Raw genomic sequence first — 10,678 nt, 5'->3', positions numbered from 1 at the left:
ATTTGATTAATTTGGTTGAAAAAATGTCAATGTTATGACTATTTTTTTTTACTTTTTAGAGAAATTCGAGATGGCGGCCATCTTAATGACGTCATAACCGTAAGTTCATCCCAACTTATGCAATGTTAGCAATTTGATTTGTGATCAGTGGGTCATAATTAGGGTTCAGAAAAATATTGGTTCGGAGGTTTCGGGGGTTGCATGTAGGACCCTCCTAGCCCATGGCCTATATCTGCATTGAGTGCGTCAGGTTTACCGCATTGTGATTTCTTAAAGTGAATAGTTGGGCAGAGAAAACCAGTCTAAATGCGTTCATTGGCCTTCCAAAAGTTCTCACATATTAATACGACGGTCAAGTTCTGCTTAGTTTCCCAGTTCTGACCATTAAAGTAAAGAAAAGTTGAAAGCATTGAAAGCGAGGCTGCGTGGAAATGTAACCACGGACATAGTGAGCCGGGAGGACGTTTTAGAATTTCCATACTTTAAATTAATTTCTTCGTACGCAGACAGATTTTGACGAGAGATTTTATTTTTCCATTTCATAAGAAATTATACTGGATACATTCACACCATTTTTACCGACTTTAGCCATCCTTGCCCGACTGTTCACTTTAATGTTCATGGGTGATAATACTTTCAAATAAAAAGATGCTATTAAAACAGTCGATCTATATTGTTCCAATTGTTCTAACTGCTAGTACATTGGTAGTTATTGTATGTATACGGCTAGGAAGGGAAATGCTTAACATTGCATTTCAGATATTTTCAGAAGATGTTACAACTTTTATTTGTCCAATCAAGTGACAGTTTCGACACAGATTTCAGGTTGCTTTCATGGTTTGGTATTTAGTTATATTTTAAAATAACAAAGGACTTTTACCGACATGTTAAGTTTAACAAGTGAATAAATCTAATAGCCGTATCCTACATACAATGCGTTATATAGACCACAGCGTGGTGTGGGATAGACCTATACTATGTGATGCTGCTAAAAGCCTTTTGAAAATGCATATTTGATCTTTACGTCTGATCCCTAGTACTTCTAAATACGACGTGATGACCTTGTGGTGCCCAATGACCTTGACAACCAAACATCCGACTCTCTTTCAGGCTCGTCTGGCAGACTATATTACGGCGTCTTCGGCTTGACGTTATAAATGCGCTCTTTGGTTTCGATTAAGTGTCAGTGTCTAATATGGCACAGTCGACATACAATTCCAAGTAGGCACATACTGTATAGCCATCACCTAAATAAAACACCTCGTCTCAACTCGACAAAAATAATTCCACTGTCATCAATAGTTTATGTTGCATCATTCTTTTGCTTCCGTAAAAATGAGAACATGTTCATTGTATATATTTGGAGTTGGTTCTGACACCTGCTTGTCACTATGTCCATTGTTTATAACTGGAGTTGGTTCTGAAACCTGGTTGTGACTATGTCCAAAGTTTATAACTGGAGTTGGTTCTGACACCTGGTTGTGACTATGTCCATAGTTTATAACTGGAGTTGGTTCTGAAACCTGGTTGTGACTATGTCCAAAGTTTATAACTGGAGTTGGTTCTGACACCTGGTTGTGACTATGTCCATAGTTTATAACTGGAGTTGGTTCTGACACCTGGTTGTGACTATGTCCATTGTTTATAACTGGAGTTGGTTCTGACACCTGGTTGTGACTATGTCCATTGTTTATAACTGGAGTTGGTTCTGACACCTGGTTGTGACTATGTCCATTGTTTATAACTGGAATTAGTTCTGACACCTGGTTGTGACTTTGTCCATAGTTTATAACTGGAGTTGGTTCTGACACCTGGTTGTGACTATGTCCATTGTTTATAACTGGAGTTGCCTCTGACACCTGGTTGTGACTTTGTCCATAGTTTATAACTGGAGTTGGTTCTGACACCTGGTTGTTACTGTGTCCATGGTTTATAACTGGAGTTGGTTCTGACACCTGGTTGTGACTATGTCCATAGTTTAAAACTGGAGTTGGTTCTGACACCTGGTTGTTTTATAACTGGAGTTGGTTCTGACACCTGGTTGTGACTATGTGCATTGTTTATAACTGGAGTTGGTTCTGACACCTGGTTGTGACTATGTCCATTGTTTATAACTGGAGTTGGTTCTGACACCTGGTTGTGACTATGTCCATAGTTTATAACTGGAGTTGGTTCTGACACCTGGTTGTGACTATGTCCATTGTTTATAACTGGAGTTGCCTCTGACACCTGGTTGTGACTTTGTCCATAGTTTATAACTGGAGTTGGTTCTGACACCTGGTTGTTACTGTGTCCATGGTTTATAACTGGAGTTGGTTCTGACACCTGGTTGTGACTATGTCCATAGTTTAAAACTGGAGTTGGTTCTGACACCTGGTTGTTTTATAACTGGAGTTGGTTCTGACACCTGGTTGTGACTATGTGCATTGTTTATAACTGGAGTTGGTTCTGACACCTGGTTGTGACTATGTGCATTGTTTATAACTGGAGTTGGTTCTGACATCTGGTTGTGACTAAGCCAATGTTAATAACTGGAATTAGTTCTGACACCTGGTTGTTACTGTGTCCAAAGTTTATAACTGGAGTTGGTTCTGACGCCTGGTTGTGAATATGTCCTTAGTTTAAAACTGGAGTTGGTTCTGACACCTGGTTGTGACTATGTCCATTATTTATAACTGGAGTTGGTTCTGACATCTGGTTGTGACTATGTCTATTGTTTATAACTGGAATTAGTTCTGACACCTGGTTGTGACTATGTGCAATGTTTATAACTGGAATTAGTTCTGACACCTGGTTGTGACTATGTCTATTGTTTATAACTGGAGTTGGTTCTGACACCTGGTTGTGACTATGTCCATTGTTTATAACTGGAGTTGGTTCTGACACCTGGTTGTGACTATGTCCATTGTTTATAACTGGAGTTGGTTCTGACACCTGGTTGTGACTATGTCCATTGTTTATAACTGGAGTTGGTTCTGACACCTGGTTGTGACTTTGTCCATTGTTTATAACTGGAGTTGGTTCTGACACCTGGTTGTGACTTTGTCCATTGTTTATAACTGGAGTTGGTTCTGACACCTGGTTGTGACTGTGTCAATTATTTATAACTGGAGTTGGTTCTGACACCTGGTTGTGACTATGTCTATTGTTTATAACTGGAATTAGTTCTGACACCTGGTTGTTACTGTGTCCATAGTTTATAACTGGAGTTGGTTCTGACACCTGGTTGTGACTATGTCCATTGTTTATAACTGGAGTTGGTTCTGACACCTGGTTGTGACTATGTCCATTGTTTATAACTGGAATTAGTTCTGACACCTGGTTGTGACTATGTCCATAGTTTATAACTGGAGTTGGTTCTGACACCTGGTTGTGACTATGCCCATAGTTTATAACTGGAGTTGGTTCTGACACCTGGTTGTGACTTTGTCCATAGTTTATAACTGGAGTTGGTTCTGACACCTGGTTGTGACTTTGTCCATAGTTTATAACTGGAGTTGGTTCTGACACCTGGTTGTGACTTTGTCCATTGTTTATAACTGGAGTTGGTTCTGACACCTGGTTGTGACTTTGTCCATTGTTTATAACTGGAGTTGGTTCTGACACCTGGTTGTGACTTTGTCCATTGTTTATAACTTTGCTATTGTTCTTGCTGTAACATGTCTTGCTATTTTTCTTGCTGTAACGTGCCTTGCTATTGTTCTTGCTGTAACGTGTCTTGCTATTGTTCTTGCTGTAACGTGTCTTGCTATTGTTCTTGCTGTAATGTGCCTTGCTATTGTTCTTGCTGTAACGTGTCTTGCTATTGTTCTTGCTGTAATGTGCCTTGCTATTGTTCTTACTGTAATGTGCCTTGCTATTGTTCTTGCTGTAACGTACCTTGCTATTGTTCTTGCTGTAACGTGCCTTGCTATTGTTCTTGCTGTAACGTGCCTTGCTATTGTTCTTGCTGTAACGTGCCTTGCTATTGTTCTTGCTGTAACGTGCCTTGCTATTGTTCTTGCTGTAACGTGCCTTGCTATTGTTCTTGCTGTAACGTGCCTTGCTATTGTTCTTGCTGTAACGTGCCTTGCTATTGTTCTTGCTGTAACGTGCCTTGCTATTGTTCTTGCTGTAACGTGCCTTGCTATTGTTCTTGCTGTAACGTGCCTTGCTATTGTTCTTGCTGTAACGTGCCTTGCTATTGTTCTTGCTGTTCTTGCTGTAACGTGCCTTGCTATTGTTCTTGCTGTAACGTGCCTTGCTATTGTTCTTGTTGTAACGTGTCTTGCTATTGTTCTTGCTGTAACGTGCCTTGCTATTGTTCTTGCTGTAACGTGCCTTGCTATTGTTCTTGCTGTAACGTGTCTTGCTATTGTTCTTGCTGTAACGTGCCTTGCTATTGTTCTTGTTGTAACGTGCCTTGCTATTGTTCTTGCTGTAACGTGCCTTGCTATTGTTCTTGCTGTAACGTGCCTTGCTATTGTTCTTGCTGTAACATGCCTTGCTATTGTTCTTGCTGTAACTGCCTTGCTATTGTTCTTGCTGTAACATGCCTTGCTATTGTTCTTGCTGTAATGTGCCTTGCTATTGTTCTTGCTGTAACATGCCTTGCTATTGTTCTTGCTGTAATGTGCCTTGCTATTGTTCTTGCTGTAATGTGCCTTGCTATTGTTCTTGCTGTAACGTGCCTTGCTATTGTTCTTGCTGTAACGTGCCTTGCTATTGTTCTTGCTGTAACGTGTCTTGCTAACATGCCTTGCATGCCTTGCTATTGTTCTTGCTGTAACGTGCCTTGCTATTGTTCTTGTTGTAACGTGCCTTGCTATTGTTCTTGTTGTAACATGTCTTGATGTAACGTGCCTTGCTATTGTTCTTGTTGTAACATGTCTTGATGTAACGTGCCTTGCTATTGTTCTTGTTGTAACGTGCCTTGCTATTGTTCTTGCTGTAACGTGCCTTGCTATTGTTCTTGCTGTAACGTGCCTTGCTATTGTTCTTGATGTAACGTGCCTTGCTATTGTTCTTGCTGTAACGTGCCTTGCTATTGTTCTTGCTGTAACGTGCCTTGCTATTGTTCTTGCTGTAACGTGCCTTGCTATTGTTCTTGTTGTAACATGTCTTGCTATTGTTCTGTAACGTGCCTTGCTATTGTTCTTGTTGTAACGTGCCTTGCTATTGTTCTTGCTGTAACGTGCCTTGCTATTGTTCTTGCTGTAACGTGCCTTGCTATTGTTCTTGCTGTAACATGCCTTGCTATTGTTCTTGCTGTAACGTGTCTTGCTATTGTTCTTACTGTAACGTGCCTTGCTATTGTTCTTGCTGTAACGTGCCTTGCTATTGTTCTTGCTGTAACATGCCTTGCTATTGTTCTTGCTGTAACATGCCTTGCTATTGTTCTTGCTGTAACGTGCCTTGCTATTGTTCTTGCTGTAACATGCCTTGCTATTGTTCTTGCTGTAACGTGCCTTGCTATTGTTCTTGCTGTAATGTATTTTCTGCTGCCTTGCTATTGTTCTTGCTGTAACGTGCCTTGCTATTGTTCTTGCTGTAACGTGCCTTGCTATTGTTCTTGCTGTAACGTGCCTTGCTATTGTTCTTGCTGTAATGTGCCTTGCTATTGTTCTTGCTGTAACGTGCCTTGCTATTGTTCTTGCTGTAACGTGCCTTGCTATTGTTCTTGCTGTAACGTGCCTTGCTATTGTTCTTGCTGTAACGTGCCTTGCTATTGTTCTTGCTGTAACGTGCCTTGCTATTGTTCTTGCTGTAACGTGCCTTGCTATTGTTCTTGCTGTAACGTGCCTTGCTATTGTTCTTGCTGTAACGTGCCTTGCTATTGTTCTTGCTGTAACGTGCCTTGCTATTGTTCTTGCTGTAACGTGCCTTGCTATTGTTCTTGCTGTAACGTGCCTTGCTATTGTTCTTGCTGTAACGTGTCTTGCTATTGTTCTTGCTGTAACGTGTCTTGCTATTGTTCTTGCTGTAACATGCCTTGCTATTGTTCTTGTTGTAACATGTCTTGCTGTAACGTGCCTTGCTATTGTTCTTGCTGTAACGTGCCTTGCTATTGTTCTTGCTGTAACGTGCCTTGCTATTGTTCTTGCTGTAACGTGCCTTGCTATTGTTCTTGTTGTAACATGTCTTGCTGTAACGTGCCTTGCTATTGTTCTTGTTGTAACATGTCTTGATGTAACGTGCCTTGCTATTGTTCTTGCTGTAACGTGCCTTGCTATTGTTCTTACTGTAACGTGCCTTGCTATTGTTCTTGCTGTAACATGTCTTGATGTAATGTGTCTTGCTATTGTTCTTGCTGTAACGTGTCTTGCTATTGTTCTTATGTAATGTGCCTTGCTATTGTTCTTGCTGTAACGTGTCTTGCTATTGTTCTTGCTGTAACGTGCCTTGCTATTGTTCTTGCTGTAACATGTCTTGCTATTGTTCTTGTTGTAACATGTCTTGCTATTGTTCTTGTTGTAACGTCTTGTGTAACTGCCTTGCTATTGTTCTTGATGTAACGTGCCTTGCTATTGTTCTTGTTGTAACATGTCTTGATGTAACGTGCCTTGCTATTGTTCTTGTTGTAACATGTCTTGATGTAACGTGCCTTGCTATTGTTCTTGTTGTAACATGCCTTGCTATTGTTCTTGTTGTAACATGCCTTGCTATTGTTCTTGTTGTAACATGTCTTGCTATTGTTCTTACTGTAACGTGCCTTGCTATTGTTCTTGTTGTAACGTGTCTTGCTATTGTTCTTGCTGTAACATTCCTTGCTGTAACGTGCCTTGCTATTGTTCTTGATGTAATGTGCCTTGCTATTGTTCTTGTTGTAACTGTGATCTTGCTATTGTTCTTACTGTAACGTGCCTTGCTATTGTTCTTGCTGTAACGTGCCTTGCTATTGTTCTTGTTGTAACATGTCTTGATGTAACGTGCCTTGCTATTGTTCTTGTTGTAACATGTCTTGATGTAACGTGCCTTGCTATTGTTCTTGTTGTAACATGTCTTGCTGTAACGTGCCTTGCTATTGTTCTTGCTGTAACGTGCCTTGCTATTGTTCTTGTTGTAACATGTCTTGATGTAACGTGCCTTGCTATTGTTCTTGTTGTAACATGTCTTGATGTAACGTGCCTTGCTATTGTTCTTGTTGTAACATGTCTTGATGTAACGTGCCTTGCTATTGTTCTTGTTGTAACATGCCTTGCTATGTCTTGATGTAACGTGCCTTGCTATTGTTCTTGTTGTAACATGTCTTGATGTAACGTGCCTTGCTATTGTTCTTGCTGTAACGTGCCTTGCTATTGTTCTTGTTGTAACATGTCTTGATGTGCCTTGCTATTGTTCTTACTGTAACATGTCTTGATGTAACGTGCCTTGCTATTGTTCTTGTTGTAACATGTCTTGATGTAACGTGCCTTGCTATTGTTCTTGCTGTAACATGCCTTGCTATTGTTCTTGTTGTAACATATCACGATGTAACGTGCCTTGCTATTGTTCTTGTTGTAACGTGTCTTGCTATTGTTCTTGATGTAACGTGCCTTGCTATTGTTCTTGTTGTAACATGTCTTGATGTAACGTGCCTTGCTATTGTTCTTGCTGAAACGTGTCTTGCTATTGTTCTTGTTGTAACATGTCTTGCTGTAACGTGCCTTGCTATTGTTCTTGCTGTAACGTGCCTTGCTATCGTTCTTGCTGTAACATGTCTTGCTGTAACATGCCTTGCTATTGTTCTTGTTGTAACATGCCTTGCTATTGTTCTTACTGTAACATGCCTTGCTATTGTTCTTGCTGTAACGTGCCTTGCTATTGTTCTTGTTGTAACATGCCTTGCTATTGTTCTTACTGTAACATGCCTTGCTATTGTTCTTGTTGTAACATGCCTTGCTATTGTTCTTGTTGTAACGTGTCTTGCTATTGTTCTTGATGTAACGTGCCTTGCTATTGTTCTTGTTGTAACGTGCCTTGCTATTGTTCTTGTTGTAACATGTCTTGCTATTGTTCTTACTGTAACGTGCCTTGCTATTGTTCTTGTTGTAACATGTCTTGCTATTGTTCTTGTTGTAACGTGCCTTGCTATTGTTCTTGATGTAACGTGCCTTGCTATTGTTCTTGTTGTAACATGTCTTGCTGTAACGTGCCTTGCTATTGTTCTTGCTGTAACGTGTCTTGCTATTGTTCTTGCTGTAACGTGCCTTGCTATTGTTCTTGTTGTAACATGTCTTGATGTAACGTGCCTTGCTATTGTTCTTGTTGTAACATGTCTTGCTATTGTTCTTGCTGTAACATGTCTTGCTGTAACGTGCCTTGCTATTGTTCTTGTTGTAACATGTCTTGATGTAACGTGCCTTGCTATTGTTCTTGTTGTAACATGTCTTGCTATAACATGTCTTGATGTAAACGTGTCCTTGCTATTGTTCTTGTTGTAACATGTCCTTTGCTATTGTTCTTGTTGTAACATGTTCTTGCTGTTGAACATGTGCCTTGCCGTTGTTCTTGTTGTAACATGCCTTGCTATTGTTCTTGAGTTGTAACATGTCTGATGTAACGTGCTTGCTATTGTTCTTGCTGTAACGTGCCTTGCTATTGTTCTTGATGTAACATGCCTTGCTATTGTTCTTACTGTAACGTGCCTTGCTATTGTTCTTGCCTTGCTATTGTTCTTGTTGTAACATGTCTTGATGTAACGTGCCTTGCTATTGTTCTTGATGTAACGTGTCTTGCTATTGTTCTTACTGTAACGTGCCTTGCTATTGTTCTTGATGTAACGTGCCTTGCTATTGTTCTTGTTGTAACATGTCTTGCTGTAACGTGCCTTGCTATTGTGTAACTGTGTGCTTGCTATTGTTCTTGATGTAACGTGCCTTGCTATTGTTCTTGTTGTACATGTCATGATGTAACGTGCCTTGCTATTGTTGCTATTGTTCTTGCTGTAACGTGCCTTGCTATTGTTCTTGCTGTAACGTGCCTTGCTATTGTTCTTGTTGTAACATGTCTTGCTGTAACGTGCCTTGCTATTGTTCTTGTTGTAACATGTCTTGCTGTAACGTGCCTTGCTATTGTTCTTGCTGTAACGTGCCTTGCTATTGTTCTTGTTGTAACATGTCTTGATGTAACGTGCCTTGCTATTGTTCTTGCTGTAACGTGTCTTGCTATTGTTCTTACTGTAACGTGCCTTGCTATTGTTCTTGTTGTAACGTGCCTTGCTATTGTTCTTGTTGTAACGTGCCTTGCTATTGTTCTTGCTGTAACGTGCCTTGCTATTGTTCTTGCTGTAACATGTCTTGATGTAACGTGCCTTGCTATTGTTCTTGTTGTAACATGCCTTGCTATTGTTCTTGTTGTAACATGTGCCTTGCTATTTGTTTTGTTGTAACATGCCTGAAGGAACGTGCCTTGCTATTGTTATTGTTGTAACTTGTGTTGTAACTTGCCTGTAACATGTTTGATATACTTGCTGTAATGTTCTGTAAACGTGCTTTGATCTTACTGTAACGTGTCTTGCTATTGTTCTTGCTGTAACGTGCCTTGCTATTGTTCTTGTTGTAACATGTCTTGATGTAACGTGCCTTGCTATTGTTCTTGTTGTAACATGTCTTGATGTAACGTGCCTTGCTATTGTTCTTGTTGTAACATGTCTTGATGTAACGTGCCTTGCTATTGTTCTTGTTGTAACGTGCCTTGCTATTGTTCTTGATGTAACGTGCCTTGCTATTGTTCTTGTTGTAACGTGCCTTGCTATGATGTAACGTGCCTTGCTATTGTTCTTGTTGTAACATGTCTTGCTGTAACGTGCCTTGCTATTCTTGTTGTAAACTGCCTTGCTATTGTAACATGTCTTGATGTAACGTGCCTTGCTATTGTTCTTGTTGTAACATGTCTTGATGTAACGTGCCTTGCTATTGTTCTTGTTGTAACTGTCTTGAAACGTGCCTTGCTATTGTTCTTGTTGTAACATGTGCTTGCTATTGTTCTTGCTGTAACATGTTTGATGCCTTGCTATTGTTCTTGTTGTAACATGTCTTGATGTAACGTGCCTTGCTATTGTTTCTTGTTGTAACATGTCTTGCTGTAACGTGCCTTGCTATTGTTCTTGTTGTAACATGCCTTGCTATTGTTCTTGTGTAACATGTCTTGATGTAAACGTTGCCTTGCTATTGTCTTGATGTAACGTGCCTTGCTATTGTTCTTGTTGTAACATGTCTTGATGTAACGTGCCTTGCTATTGTTCTTGTTGTAACATGTCTTGATGTAACGTGCCTTGCTATTGTTCTTGTTGTAACATGTCTTGATGTAACGTGCCTTGCTATTGTTCTTGTTGTAACATGTCTTGCTATTGTTCTTGTTGTAACATGTTCTTGATGTAACGTGCCTTGCTATTGTTCTTGTTGTAACATGTCTTGATGTAACGTGCCTTGCTATTGTTCTTGTTGTAACATGTCTTGATGTAACGTGCCTTGCTATTGTTCTTGTTGTAACGTGCCTTGCTATTGTTCTTGTTGTAACATGTCTTGATGTAACGTGCCTTGCTATTGTTCTTGTTGTAACATGTCTTGATGTAACGTGCCTTGCTATTGTTCTTGTTGTAACATGTCTTGATGTAACGTGCCTTGCTATTGTTCTTGTTGTAACATGTCTTGATGTAACGTGCCTTGCTATTGTTCTTGTTGTAACATGTCTTGATGTAACGTGCCTTGCTATTGTT

At 40.0% G+C, this 10,678-nt stretch overlaps 2 protein-coding genes across 2 annotated transcripts; both read right to left on the bottom strand.

Annotated features, from left to right (window-relative positions):
* Positions 1 to 1,313: 1,313 nt before the first annotated feature.
* Positions 1,314 to 2,503, bottom strand: LOC138336526 (semenogelin-2-like). The gene is made up of 2 exons (XM_069286040.1): positions 2,372 to 2,503; positions 1,314 to 2,003 (listed from the first exon to the last, which is right to left on the bottom strand). The coding sequence occupies exons 1-2, from the start codon at positions 2,501 to 2,503 to the stop codon at positions 1,314 to 1,316; spliced, it is 822 nt and encodes a 273-aa protein (XP_069142141.1).
* Positions 2,504 to 3,093: 590 nt separating this feature from the next.
* LOC138336525 (probable serine/threonine-protein kinase clkA) lies at positions 3,094 to 8,866 on the bottom strand. Its single transcript, XM_069286038.1, has 2 exons — positions 8,607 to 8,866; positions 3,094 to 3,733 (listed from the first exon to the last, which is right to left on the bottom strand). The coding sequence occupies exons 1-2, from the start codon at positions 8,864 to 8,866 to the stop codon at positions 3,094 to 3,096; spliced, it is 900 nt and encodes a 299-aa protein (XP_069142139.1).
* Positions 8,867 to 10,678: the final 1,812 nt, after the last annotated feature.

This window comes from Argopecten irradians, chromosome 12 (genome assembly GCF_041381155.1).
Source record: "Argopecten irradians isolate NY chromosome 12, Ai_NY, whole genome shotgun sequence".
Taxonomy (NCBI): domain Eukaryota; kingdom Metazoa; phylum Mollusca; class Bivalvia; order Pectinida; family Pectinidae; genus Argopecten; species Argopecten irradians.
Note: the sequence above shows the minus strand (reverse complement) of the source record. Positions and strands in the feature narration are given on the sequence as shown.